General features: G+C 49.2%; 1 protein-coding gene across 10 annotated transcripts in view; it reads right to left on the bottom strand.

The window, feature by feature from the left end:
• The window catches only part of DYSF (dysferlin), a 195560-nt gene extending 181816 nt beyond the window's left edge, over positions 1-13744 (bottom strand). For 9 of the 10 annotated variants that reach the window (XM_036435678.2, XM_036435676.2, XM_036435684.2 and 6 more), the window contains exon 1: positions 13334-13743. In XM_036435678.2, the coding sequence (XP_036291571.1) occupies positions 13334-13421 (88 nt within the window). In that variant the 5' untranslated portion in view covers positions 13422-13743. Of the gene's footprint in view, positions 1-13333 lie in introns of all 10 variants that reach the window. The other variant, XM_036435666.2, reaches the window with a different exon arrangement.
• Positions 13745-20171: the final 6427 nt, after the last annotated feature.

Below are 20171 nucleotides of genomic sequence, written 5' to 3'. Positions count from 1 at the left end.
GGATCCAGCGTTTTCATGTGGCGAAATGATAACCTGGTGAAATCCACCTCTGCCTACTCCACCCCTGCCCCCTAGCCGCTAAGGCTGCTGGAGAATATAGCTAACCTGCTCAGCCCAGTCGCTTGATTTTTGTGACCCCTGACTCGGGTGGGCCCTCACCGCTGCTTGGCGATTATACTGTATTTCCAGCGTCTTCCATCTCCCTCTCTCCTAGACTGCTATTTCCCTTTTCTTACCCAAACCCACAGCAACCCCATCGCCACCCTCACTCTGCTTACTTCCTATTTATACAGTAGAACACTTCCTCAGGCTCCCAGCCTCCTGGCCCCCGTGAGCTCAAATCCTTTGCCTTCCCTCCTGTTATGAATGAATCATCTGTACTCCTAAAATAAGGTGACCAGAGGTGCCGCTTTTGGCGGGACAGTCCCGACTTTTACTTTTTTAAAACGCCTCGGGACGCGGGACAACTTGTTTAAAAATCGGGGCTGTCCCGCCAAAAGCGGTACCTCTGGTCACCTGATAGTAGTTTCAGTTGTACAACATAGAAATTCAACATTTGTATACATTATGCTGTGCTCACCGTGATAAATCTAGGAACTATCTGTCACCATGCAACCTCTCCCTTCTCTTCACAGGCCGCCCTCATTCCTCGCTTAAGCCTCACGCCCCCCCGGGGAAGCCGGCTCTGGCCTCCTGGTCTGGGCTGCTCCCCTGGCAAACCACCACACAGCAGCACCGGCGCCATTGTAAGAATAACATGAGGATGATTGCCTGTTTGGCGTCTGGCTAGCAATGAGAGGACAGGCCAAGGCCGTCTCAGTCAGCCAGGCATTCCAGTGCATAGTAAGGGCCCCCGGGGTTGGTGTGGACATTGTCCAGGGCTTCCCAGTGTTCCTTCCACGATCAGGCTAAGCCAGTGGTTCTCCATAAGGATAGTGCTGCCCCCTAGGGGGCGTTTTGGATATGATGATTTGGGATATTTTTATCCTGTTTCCCCGAAAATAAGACAGTTGTCTTATATTAATTTTTGCTCCCAAAGATGCGCTAGGTCTTATTTTCAGGGGATGTCTTATTTTTCCATGAAGAAGAATACTGTACACGTTTATTGTTAAATGAAAATAAAGGAAATTTTTTACCTGTATACGGTACGATAGTATGGTAGTTGTCAACACAAACCAGACAAACACTGAATCCTACAATATCAAGAATTTACTCATTTATTCAATGACAATCATGTCATCATCTTCTGGAACATCATCATAACAATCCTGAATTTCCTGGTGAATTTCTTGTGACTCCATTTCTTTCAGAATCAGTGGACTGAATCTCTCATGTTTAGCCTAGGAGGGGCCTTATTTTTGGGGGGGAAACCTGTAAATAGGTCTTATTTTCGGAGGATGTCTTATTTTCGGGGAAACACGGTATTTTCACCATGATTCCTGGCTTTGCTCCTTTCCCCCACCACACCACACCACACGCCGCCCCATACTGCTGCCGTCAGTCAGCGCAGGAAGTCTGTAGGCGAACATTTCCAGTGAATCTTCCAAGGGACTTTCACAAACACTTGGCTTGTGTCCAAGGAGCAGGGTCTCCACACACCTGTTCTGTAAACCGGAAACGCAGCAGCTGGTGGCCTGGCTCCTGGACACTTCCTGAGGCTTCTTTTCCATCCCAGCCTCCAACTTCCTGCCATGGCTGCTGTTCCCTGATCAGACAGCTGCCTGTGCTGGGGGACATCATACCGGGGCCTCGTACTCAAGGGGGCTTCCTCCCCTGGGGCTTGTGTCATGAATGCAGCTTTCCTGGAGAGTGTGAGTGAGACCTGCACTTGTCCTATATGTCCTCTCCTTCCGCAGAAATTTTCCAAAGAGTTTTACATGGACACATAGAAGGACTACGTTTCCCAGCCTCTCTTGCAGCTAGATATGGTCATGAAAACTAGTGATGACCCGTAGGATGTGGGCAGAAGGGGTATATGTAACCGCCTGGGTGTGTCCTTAGAGGAAAGGGGCATGCCTGCCTAGACACTGTACAGATCGCGATGGCGAGCCGCCGCCAACTATGTTGTCAGCCTGGGGACGGCAGAGCAACAAGCCAGAAGGACCTGGAGCTCTTGACAGCCCATGGGTCAGAACTGTACCAGCCAGGACTGCCTACACAGCAACTGTTATGTGAGTGAGAGAGACGATCAGGGTCACACCATCCTTAGTGAGGGCTTGCTAACAGTCAGGTATGTATCCTACCAAAAGCCGCAGGTAAGAGCAGGTTCCTGGCACCCCTGACCATGCCAGCCCTACTGTGAAGGTGATAGTGATGACATAGGAGCCACGTGGTGTAGCAAAGGGGAGATGAGACCTGTTTTGAAGCTGAGTTTGCATAGCAAACCCAGGTGTGTGTTTTTAAATATATTTTATTGGTTTTTTACAGAGAGGAAGGGAGAGGGATAGAGAGTTAGAAACATCGATGAGAGAAAAACATTGATCGGCTACGTCTTGCACACCCCCTACTGGGGATGTGCCTGCAACCAAGGTACATGCCCTTGACCGGAACCGAACCTGGGACCCTCCAGTCCGCAGGCTGATGCTCTATCCACCGAGCCAAACCTGGTAGGGCGCAAGCCCAGTTTTCACTTAAAATGTCACGTTAACTTCAATGGCATTTCATTGCTAATAGATAGATGTAAGGGGGTAGGGGAGACCGAGGCTCACCCCCATCGCCTCACTGATGCAGTCTCGGATAGGTGCTCACTGATAATCCCACGGGAGAGAAGACTGGCTGCCTGCTTTCCAGAGAGCCTGGGACAAAGGTCTCCAAGATTAAATGAAACATTGAACCTCGGCTGCTCTCACTGGTGTCCCCAGGGGACACATCCAGTTCATAGCCCTGTTGTCTTTGACCAACACAATGTTTTATAACAATATTGTACTTTCAATAAATATTAGGAGATGTCCCTTATTGTCTGGATTTTAGCTTCTCTTGAAAAAAAAAAAAAAAACAGAGAAGCTGGCACATGGACCCAAAGTCTCTGCCTAACACTGATCATCTGGCACCTGTGGATGCAGCACTGCCCTCTCAAGTCACCCCACTTGCCACCACTCACCCAATAGGTACGTGCTTTTCCTTATCTTAGTTATGCCACCTGCAAGGCTTCTTGGATGTGTGCAGTGATTTTTTTTTTAAATATATTTTATTGATTTTTTTACAGAGAGGAAGAGAAAGGGATAGAGAGTTAAAACATCGATGAGAGAGAATCATTGATCAGCTGCCTCTTGCACACCTTCTACTGGGGATGTGCTCAGAACCAAGGTACATGCCCTTGACCGGAATCGAACCTAGGACCTTTCAGTCCGCAGGCCGACGCTCTATCCACTGAGCCAAACCGGTTTCGGCAGCAGTGATTTCTTAGTATGTATAATGTTAACTATAATAATTATTATAACAAATATATATAATAGTTAACATGTGTTAAATGCCAGACATTATTCAAAGTGCTTTACATGGAGAAACACAAACTCTTCAGATCCATGCTGAAGCAGGTACTATTATTATCAACACTTCACAAGTGAGGAAACTGAGACACAGCATGGTTAAATAATTGGCCTAAAGACACACAGCTGGAAAGTAGCAGAACTATTCAAAATCCAAGACCTCAGACAGTCTGGATCCAGAGTCAATGCCCTCAGCTTCCATCTTTCTCTCCCTCTCCTTTGATGCTCTTGTCCCACTGGAATGTGACCAAGGCTACCAGCTATCTGCCCTTCTGAGCCCCTCCACCCAACTTCCTACTGGACTGGCTAGGCTTGGAATCAAGGTTACACTGCCCCCTTACCCATTGCAGGCGGCCCCCCTCAGTGCCCCATGCTCATGATCCTGCTTATCAGACCCTGAACAGCCCCCATGGGTCTGCCAGAGCCCTGTGAGATGGCCTGGCATGAGGGTAATGTCTAGAGGGAGCATTCTGGGCCAAGGGATGACTGAATGGTCTCAAGAGATCCAGAGAAGGTGATACAGAAGAGCAGAGACCCCTTTAAGATAAGGAAGAATCCTCTAGACCAGAGAGCAAGAGTGAGGCTGTCTGTGCCTGGGAAAGAAAGAGACTGACTGGCAGTACAGACAGTGCGTGAGCTGCGGCAGGATGTGCGCAGGCAACCTTAGATGCAGATTAGGCTTCAGGATGTGAGCCAGACCTGAATTCAAGTCCTGCCCTCCACCCTAGCCGGTTTGGCTCAATGGATAAAGTGTTGGCCCACAGACAGAAGAGTCCTAAGTTCAATTCCTACCCAGGGCACCTACCTCAGTTGCAGGCTCCATCCTGGTCAGGGCGCATGTGGGAAGCAATCAATCAATGTGTCTCTCTCACATTGATGTTTCCCTCTCTGTCTCTCCCCTTCCCTTCCGATCTCTCTAAAAATCAATAAATAAAACAATATCCTCTGGTGAAGATTAATGAAAAACAATTTCCTGCCCCTCCCCCTTTACTGCTTGAGTCTTGTAAATCAGAGCTAAGGCCAGAGGGAGATGGTAGAGCGGGTAAAGATGGAGCTCTGGAGCTGGATCCTTCTTACTAGTATATAACATAACCTCTGTGTGCCTCAGTTTTCTCCTCCGTAAAATGGGGGTGATGATAGTTGCTACCAAATATGGTTGCTAGAAGGATTCCGCATCTACATATATGTACCTTGATAATTTTAACTGAAATGTGATATAGCTCATAATACGTAAGTTCTATTTAGAAGAGTGGCTAGCACCTCATAAGTACATCAGTTAAATATGCCTTTTTCTTAGGATTGTTGGGAGGATTTAAAGAAACAGCATCTGAAAATAGCACCTTGTTCATGCTTAATGAATACTCTCTCCTTGTGATTAATACATTTTCAAAATCAAAATCCTCCATCTTTCAGCCATTTATCTTACACTGTGTTCCCTGAAGCCTTGCACTCCCCCACGTTTGGACCCCAAGGACGGTACTCCCTGTGCTGGCTGTGGGTTTGCCCAGGTGGAGGCAGCACATGTTATGCTTTCCAAAGCGCTTTCTTTTTTTAAAAAAAAAAATATATATTTTATTGATTTTTTACAGAGAGGAAGGGAGAGAGAGAGTTAGAAACGTTGATGAGAGACAAACATCGATCAACTGCCTTCTGGACACCCCCCACTGGGGATGTAACCGCAACCAAGGTACATGCCCTTGACTGGATTCGAACCTGAGACCGCTCAGCCCACAGGCCAATGCTCTACCCACTGAGCCAAACTGGTTTTGGCCCAAAGCATTTTCTTATTCGGAGCCATGGATGCTAATAACAGAGGGACTCGTGGCGGAAGTGGGGTCCCTGTGAGACCTTAGCCAGGCCCCTGCACTTCTCTGGGCCAATGTGCTCATCTGTAAAGGAGAATAATAGCCCTGCCCTCGGACCTGTCGACACAAGAATGTCCAGCCTTAAAAAATCTTGTAAAAGTTTAAACCAAGCTGAGGAAGATTGCAGAGAAGCAAAATCTCAGCGTGTTGAGAAAATGTTCCAGAGAAAGTCAGTTTGCCAGCTACAGACAAATCTCATCTCTCGGATGTCTCCCATTGAAAGGGCAGGGCGGGGCGAGGATGAGCTCCCAACTCCGCCCCGTAGGGCGGAGTTATCCCTAGCCCTCAAAACCCCTGGACCGGAAGAAATTCGCTCTCTTCCGCCATGCTGCCGGCATGAGTGGGGGAGCACATGCTAGCATGGTGAAGGCTCTCTTGCTTATTGCATCGGACTTGGCTCCCTGGTGGTCCTTGGGGATCATGAAGTCTGGGCATAACAGATGGGGGCTCGTCCGGGATCCCCCGGACCATTAGGGAAAACCCGGTCCGGAGAGTCTGACTGGCCGCGGTAGGTGTGTGTGTGTCTGTGTTTTTGTGTGCGCGCTCTGGAGGGAAGTAAAACCCCTTGTGGAATTGGTGCCCGAAAACGCCTGGTGGACGCACCATGAAGGCCACGGGCAGGAGGATCAGAAGACGTTCTGACCTCCCGGGAGGGCCCGAGAGGGACCCTCATATGGGGAGAGGAATGGCGTGAGCCGTTGCCTCACCTGCGGAAAGTGAGCCTTTCCCAGGTCTGAGTTTGGTATCTGTGGGCGACATGGTGCCCCAGGATGGAGCCGGCGAAGTGTGGCCGGCATGGTGGTTCGGGGCCCCCTGGCGGCGTTGGGTCGGAGGGGGGGCTCCCGCGGGGCTCATTCTGCGCGTTGGAGCGCGGCTGGGCAGTGGTGGCCTCGCTCGGGGAGCAGGCACCTGGGTTAATTTGCTGGCTGCCTGGGAAGTGGAGCCGGGAAGCCGCTGGGGCGACCCGCGCTTTCTCCTCGGGGGCTGCCTGAGTAGTGTGGCTGGGGTGGCCAAAGCAGCCTCGCCCCAGGGGCCTGGGCCATAGGGGCCTGGGCCAGCGTAGAGACATTGGTCCCTGGAGACATCAGGTACCGGAGAAGAGCTCAAGGGCAAATCTCTGTGCTCAGTAAAGAGAAAAGGCCAGTTCAAAACGAGTGCGCATAGTTTTGGGCTGTGCTTAAAAACACTTTTCTGGGTACAGAATAAGTTTTAAAAGTGGTGGAGATAAATTAAAACTGGTTTCCCAAGTCATTGTAAGCAGCTTTTGAAATTCCCCGCCATGAGGCGGAAACTAGATGGTAATGGTAACAAGTTGGTGAATGGCCCTGAATGGCCAGGAGTCTTTAGGTAAAGAATGTGTTCATTTGCATTTGAATGCTGCTCCAGCTTCAGGGAGTGGCAGGTAATTGGTGGTGAAGCAGCCCACAATGGTTAGTCTTCCTTGTCATTGGTATCAGCTAAGCAGAGTCATATAGCTACTTAAGTATGAATTGTGATTGACCTATGATTTTCTGACATTGTCTTAAATCCTAGTAAACTGCCTCTGGTGTGAAGAGGTCTAGGGGAGGCCGGAGAGCGCAAGACTATTAGCTCTCCTACAAAGAGATTATTCAGTGCTTTGTTTGAACTTCAGGAAAAAAAATTTTGAGATCTGAAAAAATTGTATGATTAGATCTGTTGCTGAAACTTTACCCTAAATAAGCAGGATGTGTTAGAAATGTAATGTTATTAATCTAAGAAATGCCAAATTTATTTGACTTGCCAGCTTTAAAAGTTATAAGTTGATTTAGGAAAAGGTAATTGCAGTAACTAGATGCCTAGAATATGGCAGGCTAAACTGTATTATATATGTTAAGAATAAGCAGTAATGATCAAAGATCTCAAGGATTGATTTATTCTCATTTGTCAGATGAAAAAGTATGTAATGCTTACACTTAAAAAAATTATTTTAAGTCAGTGATGCAGTATTTTTTTAAAAGTCAGTTTTTCTAAAGTAATGTTTAATGTAACATGAAACTTTTATATTTGATTTGTTTTGTTTTGCTTTTCTCATATGCCATTGTTGTTGAATTTGGGCTTGTACCTGCATCTTGTATTTTGTTTAAACTTTGGGAATAATTTTTGGTTTCAATCATGTGTATCTACTTTATAGATTTAAGTAGACTTCATCACAAAGGTTTATAATTTATTTAGAATTGTGTTAAAACAATGTGAAAACAATTATTTGTATGATTAACCCCCCGAGACTGCTTGGACAATTTTCACCGATGTTCTGCAGTGGGGAGTAGAGGGGCTTAGAAATGTAGATAAATCTATATCTGTAGGGAAAATGTGGCATTTTACATTTCAGGTGGCTGTTAGAGGCCTGGGAACAGGTACTGGACCTGCTCCCTCCTCCCTTGCCTTTTAAAATTTGAGGCATGGTTATGTATTTTTGGAAGATAAGATTTTTATAGAAATTATAAAGAGTATGTCCTGACAGGTTAGCTAGGAGAGGCAAGCCTTTTAGTTTCCTGATGGGCATGGGGGCACCCTATTTAGTCTTGAGAGAGCCAATAGGACCCGTACATCAGCCCAGGAAGCCACCGGACAAACTGCCTGTTTTCCTTGGACATCAAGAAGGACTGTGGTCCTCGGAAGGAACACGTACTGGGGGAATGCAGCTGTTGAACTGGTCCAAAGTGGAACAACGGCTCTTTGAGGAGCTAAAGAAGGCTCTCATCTCAGCAGCTACCCTAGCCTTGCCGGACGACGCGGAGCCCTTCCACCCCTACGTGAGTGAGGTAAGAGACATTGCCAAAGGGGTTCTCACTCAGACTCTAGGTCCCTGGAAGAGACCTGTTGCCTATCTGTCTAAGAGACTGGACCCTGTGGCAGCCACAGCATTGTTGGTGAAGGAGGCAGATAAGTGGACTCTGGACCAGGAGCTAACCTGGATGGGCCAGGCTTTTCTCCTGGACCAGCCCTGTGTCCAGATTCAGAAAACTCTGGCCATCAACCCTGCCAGCCTGCTTCCAGATGATGATGATGGAACCCATTCATGACTGCACAGAGGTAACAGACGACAAGGTACTGTTCACGGATGGGAGCAGTTATGTTCAGGATGGGACCTGATATGCAGGGGCAGTGGTAGTCACCTTGGACCACACCATTTGGGCACAGTTCCAGAACTTTTGGCCTTAATCCAGGCCCTTTGATAGAGACACTGTGCCATCCACAAAGAAAAGAGGGGTACCAACTGCAGCCAGAAGGAATTGGCTGACCAGAAGCAAGCCACTGAAGGACCAGATGGTTGATGGACCCTCCAGATGACAAGACTGTTGGTCCCAGAGGCTCTAGGTCAGAGTTGCCCGGTGACACCAGGTTAAGTGTCACCAAGACTTCTGAACTTCTGTGAGGCAGAGTTGCTAGAAGTACTGTCTGTGCACAGGTAAATGCTAAGCAAGGTAAGGGGATCCCCCCTGGGAATTCAGGTCCCAGGGAACCTCCCCAGGAGAGCATTGGTAGGTGGATTTCAGAGATTAAACCACCAGCATTAAGGTCTAGTTTTTATAGACACTTCAGATTAGGTTGAGGTATACCCCACTATCAGATAACAGCCCTCCCCTTGGTAGCTAAGGTATCTCATAGCTCTAGCCTTAGGACAGGCGAGACTCTTGAAAAGGGGGTTTAACTAAATGTGTCTTAGATTCGGTGAAAATTGGACCAACCCCCTGTCCTTTGCCCTCTTGAGGGCCAGGTGTACGCCTTATTGGGACAAGTTTCCCCTTTTTGGGAGGGGATCATGTATGGTAACCATTTCCTTGCTCAAGTCCTTATAGGCTCTGCAGTTTGCTTGTTCCAGATGCACTGCCAGTGCCCACCGCAGACCCTGTAGCCCTGGAACTCAATGTGGGTAAAGAAATTTGCTGCCCAAGGACTCAAAGGGATGCTGCACTGTTATCCTGAGCACGCCCACTGCTGTTGAAGTAGATGGCACCCAGACCTGACTACATGACTCCCAGCTCCTGCATGGCCTGGATCCTGGCAACTACAGGCCAGGAGGAGAACTGATGCCTGCAGGAGGGGAACTGGACTTCAGTGAGGACAATACTGATGGGAACTGTGGTACTAAGGGTCTTGATAACTGTATTTGTTGTTTATGCTGAAAGGAAGTAGGCTGCTGAGTCAATGATTTGACTAGGCACATTAGACAAGGGGGGAATGAAAGGGCAGGGCGGGGCGAGGATGAGCTCCCAACTCCGCCCCGTAGGGCGGAGTTATCCCTAGCCCTCAAAACCCCTGGACCGGAAGAAATTCGCTCTCTTCCGCCATGCTGCCGGCATGAGTGGGGGAGCACATGCTAGCATGGTGAAGGCTCTCTTGCTTATTGCATCGGACTTGGCTCCCTGGTGGTCCTTGGGGATCATGAAGTCTGGGCATAACACCATCTGGAACAATTCGGTTCTCCACCAAGTTGTTCACAGAAAAAAAAAAAAAGTCTCAATTATTAAACCAAACTTCGGTTTTTGAACTGACAACCCTTTCAAGCTGATACCTCAGCCTGACAAAAAGCCTTTCTCAGGCAACAAAAGAGAGAACGTTTTTGTCGCTAACAAAATTAACAATTAGCACAACTTTGAAATTAAAAAAAAAAAGCCATCTAGCGTGCTAATGGTGCTGAGAGTGTGAAAGAAACAATGGTCACAGACAATGGAAGAGGGAGAGAAGCTGTTGTTGATCTGGAAAAGCAGCTAGCCAGTGACAGCCATTTTCGGAGGCGGTGACACATGAACAAGCAAAGATGCTGCAAGCTGACCTGAAAGACATCCCTGGACCAAATGCTTAGTGACTTTGTTTAAGGCTGGTAGGGGGTGGTTGGATAAAGTTAAGGAAAGAAGGGTTTATTTACAGATTAAACAGTACATGAGATGTGTACTGTATATAAGAAAGGATAAAACGGGGAATTGTTTGGGGGTCTGGAACAGACTAATTCCATTTACATTATTTCTAACGGGGGGAAATGATTCGGTTTTTGGAATAAGTTGAGCTTGAGAACCGAGGTTCCACCGTATTTTATACATTATAATCAAAGGAGGAGCCTTAAGGAGGGCCGCATGAAATTCATTGGTGATAGATTAGGGAGGCAGGAGAAAGCAAAGCCTGTGGGGGAGGGGAGTGGGGTGTCTCTGGGACTGGATAAAGAGTGAAAGGGAGAAATACACCCTCCTATTACATTGGCGGCGGGTACTGGATAGTTAGCATTTACAGCACATAGAGATGGTTGCGCCCTGAGGGGTTGTGAAAAGGAGATCCCTTTGACATTTCAAAGGAATGTTACCTTCGATACAAAAAGACAGGGACAGGCCCCCTGAGGTAAAGCTTGACCTTAGTCAAGGAAGCTGCAGGCCTGGGACGTGACTGCCCCTTGACCCACTTTCAGTCAGGAATTTTTATGTTCATTCCACTCCCTGTGGTGACTTTCGGTCTCTGAGTTTGCAAAGGGCTGCCATGCTGGTCTCCCCTGAGCTCTGGGGTTTCGTCTGTGGACCTTTCTGGTCCACAGGCCTCACGAAGCTGCTGTGAGCAGGAAGCGGGAGGAGACAAGGTGTCAGGTGGGATAGTATCATCAGGGAGCCAACCCTAAAGGGCCTGGGGAGGCCAGGGCAGGGCCAGCCGGTGAGGAAGGCTTCCCAGAACGGAGTTTTGCTCGGGGCAGTGTGTCCCTGAGACCAGTGCCTTCCCTGCAATCAGTCACCAACCTGGCCCTGGCAGGGAGAAGGAGGCCCAGCAGGCTGAATGCCGTGGGGAGGCCAAATTTGGACTCGGGCTAAGAGGTTGGCCAGTGCAGGAGGTGGAATGTGGCCAGGGCTGGGGGAGGGAGGGACTGCATTCCCGGTGACTGCCTGACAGTGACTGTGATGACTTCCGGTGGGGGTTCCAGCCAGCCCCTCCACAGGCTGAGGGTGCTCACTGTCAGCACAGAGACCTGCTCTTCCTCCCCAAGGGAGGGGGACCCCACATCCAGGAGCCAAGCAGCAAAAAACAGGCAGGATCACAGACTGACATCAGGCAGATGTGGGGAGGGGCTCAGTCAGAGACAAGGATGTGGATGGAGGATGGGAAAGACTGTTCCATAGACAGCCCTGGAGGCTGAAATAATGACCAGAGAGGAACCGCACCAGCAATACTTCCTGTGGGTGAAGCACAGCTGGGTTAGAGAGCGCTTCCCCATTCACTATTCACTCGTTCCTTTCTCCTGTGAGGGTCCTGAGCCTGCCTGGGTCGGGGGAGCAGGGGGATCATAAAGTGTGAGGCAGTGTGTGTGTAGGGGGGATACTGGGAGGTGGGGGTGTGTGTGGTCAGGGAAGTGGAAGAAAATCTGGACCCCAGAGGAGACAAGGCCCCTAAGATCAGAGGCAGGGGCTCAAAGTGGGCCCTCTCAGGGCTCATCTGTGCACTGGGCCGACCTCACAAAGCTGCTCAGCCCGCAGGTGAGAGATGGGGGGAAGAGGGGGGAGAAGTGCTGGAGGGAGAGGCAGCTGCTTCATGCACAGGGCGCCTGTCCTCCCTCCACAGCCTGGGAATCTCCTCCCCCGCCCCTTCAGCCACGGGGGTATTTGCAGTATAAATAGTGTTTCCTGGAGAAGTACGACATGGAGCCCAGGGCCCTCAGCCCAGGCTGCAAGCAGGTGAGGAAACAGGAAGTGCGGAGGCCCCCCTTCCTGCCCTTGCCCCCCCCCCCAACACCTCCTAAACTCCTTTCCAGAGGCAACTGTGGGAAACTGCGAACAGGTCCAAGGGGCACGTTAGGAAAAACACGCAGCTGGAGTGTCCCCTCCAAACACAGCTGGAGAGTCACCTCTAATCCCCCCTCTGTCCTGCCTCCTGGCCCAGGCTGCTTTCCCGGCGCAGGCCCAGGCGTGTGTGTGTGTGTGTGTGTGTGTGTGTGTGTGTGCACGCATGTTGTTGTGAACACATGCCTGTGTCCTCTTAGTGTCTCTGCTCCTTGGAACACCGCAGGTGTCACATGCACTCGCAGATGTGCAGGTGTGTGGGAGCAGTTGTGCACACAGGCATCAGGGGGCAGATGGAGCTGAAAGGGGGGTTCCGCTGGATGACCAGGGACCCTGATACTCTGGGTTCCAGCTGCCTGGGATGTGGCCGCTTCTCCAGGGAGAAGGGGATGGCTGCCGTGGAGGCTGAGAGGACGCACAGGGCGGGTGGAGAGGGGTGTGAGAGCTTCTCCCACAGCATGGCTCCAAACCCACAGACCCGGCTGTGTAGCCCAGCTCTGGCTTGGCCCTGAGGGGGTGGAGGCGAAGTAATCGGGCCCAGCCTCCATCTCTTGAAGGAAAGTCCTCAGACCCTTGTGGAGATCACCCTGTGAGAGATCCCAATCTGACAGGGGAGCAGGCTCCCAGCTCACAAGCTTCCCCCACCCCCCAACTCCCCTCACCCCCGCTGATGGAGATACCACCTCCACCCCCGTATCACCCCCACAGGCTCCAGTCTTGGGGTAGAGGAAGGAAGTCCTTTGAGGTTGGTGCTGGTGACAGTTGTTCCTGCCGCTAAATGTTCCCCATCCAGTGCCCAAAGCCAAGGTGGTGACCCCTGGCCTGGTGGGCGGTGCCTCTGGCCCTAGTGGCTGCCGGCCTGCCCTCCTAGCCTGGGACTGAGACCAAAGGCCTGGGCCTGGGCCCCCGGGGAGAGCTGGGCTATAAATAAGCCTGGGACCCAGCCTGCCGGGGAGAGTTGGGGAGCCCACAGCCCAGAAAGACCTGTGCTAAGAGGTGCCGCCTGTGGAAAGAGATCCTCACCCCGCCTGCCAGGCCCACCTTCGCCCCGACCTGGGCTCAGCTGCCCGGCCCGAGAGGCGCAGCTCGGCCACCGCTCCCTCCCCGCCTGGCTTTCTCTGAGGCCCCGGGGCGGTGAGTTTTGTCCGCAATGGGGAGGCCTCGGAGTCCCCCGACCCCCCACCTCCAGGCCGGCCCCTCCTACCTGCAAACACCGCGGAGCAGTAGGCATCGCTGATGTCGGCGTCCGGGGTTTGCACGTTCTCGGCGTAGAGGATGAAGACCCGCAGCATGGCTGGCACGCGTTAGGGCGCTGCCCGCAGGGCGCGGAGGGCCGGGGAAGGGCGCAGAGAGCCGCTCAGGTCCCTCTCCGGAGCCCGCGCTCAGATCTGTCCTCACGGCGGAACGGCCGGCCCGGCGGCTCCCAGGCGGCCTCCGTCTCCGCTCCGCGCGCCCTCGGGGGAGCCCGGGGCTTCAGCTCTTGCTCCACCTTCGCCGCCTCCGGGCTCGGCCGGGCGGTGCGTCAGGGCCGCGGCCGCAGACCCCGCCGATGACACGGCATTCTGCACCTGGCGGCGCGCACGGGCTGGGCGGCGGCCGCGGCCGGGCTGGACCAGCGCTGCCGGCGGCGCAGGGAGCGGCCAGAGCGCCCGCCCGACAGCCGGGCGCGGCCCCGCCCCTGGCCCTCGTCCGCCTCGCAGGCAGCGGGGCTCTCCCTCCTCCGGCCCGGGGAGCCAGCACTCCCCCGGAGCCGCCGACCGCGACGCCCGGTGGCAGCGGGATGGGGCCTGGCTGGGGAGCAGGCGCTGGGAGCCTCCGGCTGAGGAATTCCATTGACAAGAAGCATCGGCCGCCTTTAAAACTTCGCTCCCTCTTTTCTGGTTGCAAAAGCAACAAATGCTATTTCTCTCTCTCTCTCTCTCTCTCTCTCTCTCTCTCTCTCTCTCTCTCTCTCTCTCTCTCTCTCTCACACACACACACACACACACACACACACACACACAAAATAAATCTCTGAGTCTAGAAAAAAAAAGCATAATAGCATCAACATTTTGATATTTACCAATCAAGGTGTTGTTGTTGTTTTTCCTGTGGCTGTATGTAGAGATGCGTGGAAGTTACATTATTTATTATATATCTGAGATCTTGTCCTGCTATTTCATGCAATTTTTTTTTACATCATTAAAAATCCTTCATTAACAACTTTCTCAAGAGCTACCTGATTTTCTATCGTAGGAATGTGCTAGATTCGCAAAGCTTTCTCCTGTTGTTACACATTTAGGCTCTTCCCAGTTTCTCACTAAGTAAATTTTATAGGACGGATAAGAAAAACTTTATATTACTTGGATTAAAAGAGAGAGAAAAAGATCTCAGTCCCCCTCTGCTAGTTCCTCAGATTGGATTCCTCGCTCTGGACAAGGACATGCCTTTTTTTAGGTCCTGGTACCTATTGCTACACTGCTTTCCGGGAGCCGTGTAGGTCCGCGGGCCCAGCAGTTGGGTGACTCACCTTCTAAAGAGAGCTACATGGGTGCCTGCGCAGCTGTCAGCAAAACCTCTCCATCCGCCCCGCACAGGCGCCTGGGGCTGGAAGGGTCAGCGGCTGGCCGGACTGGCCTGGCTCCATAAGGAGGCACTAGGAGAGGGAAACATTTCCCCAAGGTCTGTAATTTTTTTTTTTTTTTTAATCATCACCCAAGAATTTCTGTTGCTTTTTAGAGAATGGAAGGAAGAGGGAGATACAGAGAGAGAAACATCGATGTGAGAGAGAGACACAATGATTGGTTGCCTCCCTCACATGCCCAGAGCAGCAGGGCCAGGATCAAGCCTGCAACCAAGGTAGGAGGTACGTGCCCTTGAGCGGAATCAAACCTGGGACCCTTCAGTTCATGGGCCCACGCTCTATCCACTGAGCCAAGCCAGCGAGGGTGGGTTTTTAATTCAAAATCAGGATAGCAGATGTTGTTTGTGGTTTGTGCTTTTGTTGCAATCTGTGCCTCCTCTTTTATGTGTCTCTAGCACAATATGCGATAGGGGAGAGGAAAGGGGGGGAGGGGGGAGTGAATGTAATCATTCATTTCACATGTGTGTATCAAGCCCTACAACATGCCAACCACCATGCTAGGGGATGGAGACTCAATGGTGAGGGCAAGTAACATGGTCACTGTTATGGGCTGAATTGTGTCTCCCTAAAATCCAGATGTTGAAGCCCTTAACAACCCAGTTAGGAATGTGATTATATTTGAAGATACGGCCTTTAAATGGTGATTACATCATTGAAACAAGGCTGTTCAAGTGGGTTCTAATTCAATCTGGTGGGTGTTCTTATAAGAAGAGGAGATTTGGACACACAAAGAGACACCAGGGATGTGCTCACACAGAGGGAAACCATGTGGACACAGTAAAGCTGTTACAGAGAACCGGAATAATCAAACAATGCCGGAGAGTTTGGAGTTACACTTTATTCACCGGTGGGCTTAGAGAAAATGAATACAAGTTCTAAGCAAGGTTACAAGCAGAACTTCCCATTTTATTAAAGAGCCAGCCCTTGCCCTAACCGGTTTGGCTCAGTGGATAGAGCATCGGCCTGCAGACTCGAGGATCCCAGATTCAATTCTGGTCAAGGGCATGTACCTTGGTTGTGGGCACATATCCAGTGGGAGGTGTGCAGGAGGCAGCTGATTGATGTTTCTAACTCTCTATTCCTCTCTTTTCTTCTCTGTAAAAAAAAATCAATAAAATATATTAAAAAAAAAAAAAAAAAAAAAAAAAAAGAGCCAGCCCTACGTGCGTGTAGTGGTTATCTCGCTGTTGGCCTTGAAAGCAACACAGTTCTATCCAATTAAAAAATGCACCAGGCATGACATTGAAATTATGGGCATATCTAATCTCTGGTCTACAAGGTCAGACAGCTAAATTTATCTTCCTCATTATTCAAGCAGGCTAAAGCAGGCTAGAAAGCAAAGTTATTTTTTAGAATAAGAGGCCATCTAAAAAATAGCAGAGAAGTCCAAACAGGTAGTTTTACAAAATAGGGGTTAGTCTTCTCAGAGCCACGGAGAGAAGCTTCAGAAGAAACCAAACCGCCCACCAACAAGTTGATCTTGAATTTCTAGCCTCCAGGCAGTGAGACAATACATTTCGATTGCTTAAGTCATCCAGTGTGTGAGCTTTTGTTGTGGCAGCTTGAGAAAACTAAGAGAGCCCCTGACTTCAAGAAGTTTCCACTTCAGTAGAGGAACCTGATATTTATAAAATAACCAAGACAGTCACAGTCCATTACAAACCTGTGTGTGTAATAAAGGACAGAAAAGGGCTGGGTGTGAGAGCAGAGTGCAGGGACCCGGGGACAGTGACAGCTGTTTGAGATGAGCTCAGAAGGCCAATTTGGTATTCATCGGACAAGACTGGGGTTGGATCAGGGAGGACAAGTGTGTTCTAAAGAGAAGGGAGTGCTCTGGGCCAAGGCCCTGGGAAGAGTGAGGAGAGAACATCATGACTACAGTGCAGATTGGGAGAGTGGAGGGGTGGAGGAGATGAGGCTAGAGAGCAGCGATGTTCAACCCTTTTCATCTCAGGGCACACAAATTAATCACTAACATTCTGTGGCACAAAAAAAAAAATACATTTTTGGCCAATCTGACAAAAAATAGGAACAAGTTTGATGCATTCACACCACACAGCTATTGTTATGTTGGCTGTTGTCGTCTTCTTCTTCTTCTTCTTCTTCTTCTTCTTCTTCTTCTTCTTTTTCTTCTAATCTAAGGGAAAAGAGGTCAGTGTCCCTAACTAAATAGTCAGGTATTGTGGGTTTTTTAAATTCTTGTGACACCCTGATTGAAAATCGCTGCTGTAGAAAACCAGCAGGGCCGATGGGAAGCTACCCAAGGCCTGATAAGTCCATAGGAATAATAAGAACCAACTTACTTTTCAAAAGCTCCCTCTGGCTGCCTTTTCAGAGAATGAAGTGCAAGAGGCCAGGGTAGAGGTGAAGAGACAGTTAGAAGCTATAGCAGAGGGTCAAGGTGAGACGTGATGATGACTTGGCCTGCGATGGGCAAAGTGGGATAGAGCTAATAGAGCTGGAGGAGTAAGAGGGGCATTCTGCAGACCAGGTGGGGTGAATCAAATACCTTGCTACCTCACTTGGCCATTGCTAGTATGTGTCGCTGGATAAAGTGATTGACTAATTGATTCATTCACTCACTCATTTCACCAAGAGTTACAGGGTGCTTTATATGTGGCAGGAGTTTGTCAGATTCAAGTTTTAGAGAAGGTACCAAGTAAGGAGTCAAATTTAATTTTATTGGGAAGAAGGGTAAGGTCCTGTTGATCTAGGGAAAGCCCTAATTACAGTCTATTTTTTAAAAAATACATTTTTATTAATTTCAGAGAGGAAAGAAGAGGAAGAGAAAGAGAGATACAAACAGCACTGATGAGCGAGAATCATTGATCGCTGCCTCCTGCATGCCCCTTCTGAGGATTAGGCCCAACCTGGGTATGTGCTGACCTGGAATCTAACAATGACTCTTGTTTCATAAGTCAGTGCTCAACCACTGAGCCACATCATTCGGGCTGGTCTATTTTTAAAGTACAGTTTGACTCTATTCAGATGCATAAAGTAATCTGAACCTGCTCTAAGGCAGAGCTAAAATTGGATCTAAGAAGCACCTCGCTGCTTGCAAATATGGTGTGACTAAAGTGGTTTGAGAAGAACCAATCTTCTTTATAAGTTAACCACTCCCCTCACAACTTCTCTGCATCACTTATTCACAGGGCAGGTTCTCTTCAAATTCTCCATGTACAGAGCCCCATCTGCTCAAAAATGAGCCCCAGTGAGAAGGCACCTGATTTCATGCCTCTGTATGTAGGACGTGTTTGGGGTGTCTTCTCTACTTAAAAGAACCACTTGCTCTGATTGGCAAGAGGAAAAGACATCTGATTCAAGCTGAACCAATCTGACGATCTCTCCCAGGAATCGGGAATTGAGACTGTGAGCTGCAAGCCTATGTTTGGCTGGAGCTGGGATGAATAAAACTGGGGCTCAGAGGAGCCACGTGCATGAAATGGAGAATGTTCTGCAGTCAGAGAAAAAGAGATCATAAGCAGCAGATGTGGGTGGAAGGAACAGAGAAAGGCTGTTCCTGGATCGCATTCCTCATGAGTCTGTCTATGAATTCTGAGAGATGGCGTTGAAGGTGGTGGCCACTTGGGCCCTCAGCTTTCTACCTCTCCTTCACAAAACACCTTCTCCACACTCCTCGTGAGCAGTTTTGGGGAGCAGAGGTGCCTGCGTCTCTCTATGGAAGTTTCAGAGAGCCAGGGCCCTCTCCCCACCACTGTGCAGCATGGCCCAGACTCAGCCAGTTGACCACTCTCCCAGATTTGAAGTAAGTCCTTAAGGAGCTTCAGGAAGTCAGATGTGGCAGCTGCAATGACTGGCAGGTAGTCCTTTTCCTGCTGTGGCTCCTGCTACCCTGAGTCCTGTCCATCTCCTACCTGAGGCTGCCATTCTGTGAGCCCCCAAAGCTCTCCTGTAATCCTCCTTTGCCTCAGATGTCAAGGCTAGCAGCCAAGAATCCAACAGACTATAGTCTTTCTAGTGGATCCCTTCATAGTTTGCTTTGGGTAACTTGAAGCATAGTTCTGTTTCTTGCTGTAAAAGAACCTCATTATGACAGTCAAGATGCATTAAGCATCACTATCATCTTGGGGTTATGGTTGGGATCAGTCCATGAAGGAAAAGAGGAAGTAAAGAATGTAAGGAGTTAGAGCTCTGAATTAACCCAGAAAACTCCTCGTGAGGATGAGGTGAGGGGTTTGTGTGTGCGTTTTTTATTGTCAGGTCAATTTTTATGTGCTGGGGTCCATCTTTTTCTTGGGGCATCATGAGAGAATAATTAGAACTGCTCTGTGTGTATACTAAACAATGAATGAGCCACATATGTAGTTTACCTGTTCATTTCTTGGGCCTTCCTGAGATGAAGCTGACTGCCTGCCTGTTTAGTTCCTCTGGCTAGAGATCCTGATTTTAGCACTGCAATAGTCTAGGTGGGTCACCACGGCTCATTCATTGTTCAGTATACCTGTTGGAATGGCTAAACAGCACTTCCCCCAAACCTGAATAGGATTATCTGCTGCCAGACAGCTCAGGGCATTTTATTACCTTCTGTAAGCTGTAGGCTATTCCCCAAACTGTCAATGCTTCTGAAAACCCTTTTAAACCTTAACCTTTGAAGTGTATATCTCCACCTTGCCTCAAGACAAGCTGTGTTAAATAAATAGCACAGGGTCTTTAGACAAGTATAGTCTTCAGCTCCTTTAGCTTAAGATCCTCTGACCCCCAATGTCTTTCAAAATTATCTTTAGTCTTTGGGCTCCTTCTTGAATCTATGCATCAGCCCCTTTCTCCAGAATGCTGAACCATTTGTAACTCTGGGAAAAGAGCCCCGACATTCTGGGGAAGAAAAGAAATAGAGCACTTTTCAATGTTGGCAATTTACAGAAATATTACTTAAATCAAGGTTAATACATTTTTGCTTCTGTGAGCTCAGGTCTTCTGGGATCACATGCCTTGTGTTCTGGGCAGAGGAATCTGGTGGGTCGGGATGTACTGGGGCAGGAAGTGGGGGTGGTAACAGTGTTAGATCCCAGTTACCATATGACCATTGACAGATTTAACATCTCTGAGCTGTGGTTTCCTCATCTGTAAGGTGAATATAATCAGTATGTGGTGAGGATAAAAATGAAAGTAAAATGTATGCCAACCATTATTTTAGGGTTTTCCAGAATCAAGGGTGCCTCTCTTCTCTGGCCTAGATAAGATTTTTATTTTATTTTTTATCATAGCTGGTAAAAAAAAAATTACAGCACACCAAGATATAGAAGCCGATCAAAATATTTTATTTCTTCTTTATTTCCTATGAAATTCCAAGATGTCCACTCCTTTTCTGCCCTTTGCTTAAAGTGAGGTTCCTTAATTCTCTGTATGGTCCAGGGCTATGGGGTGGGCGTGTCTTACTTGATCTTTGGAGAGCTGACAA

This window comes from Pipistrellus kuhlii, unplaced genomic scaffold, assembly GCF_014108245.1.
Source record: "Pipistrellus kuhlii isolate mPipKuh1 unplaced genomic scaffold, mPipKuh1.p scaffold_m20_p_13, whole genome shotgun sequence".
NCBI classification, from domain to species: domain Eukaryota; kingdom Metazoa; phylum Chordata; class Mammalia; order Chiroptera; family Vespertilionidae; genus Pipistrellus; species Pipistrellus kuhlii.
Note: the sequence above shows the minus strand (reverse complement) of the source record. Positions and strands in the feature narration are given on the sequence as shown.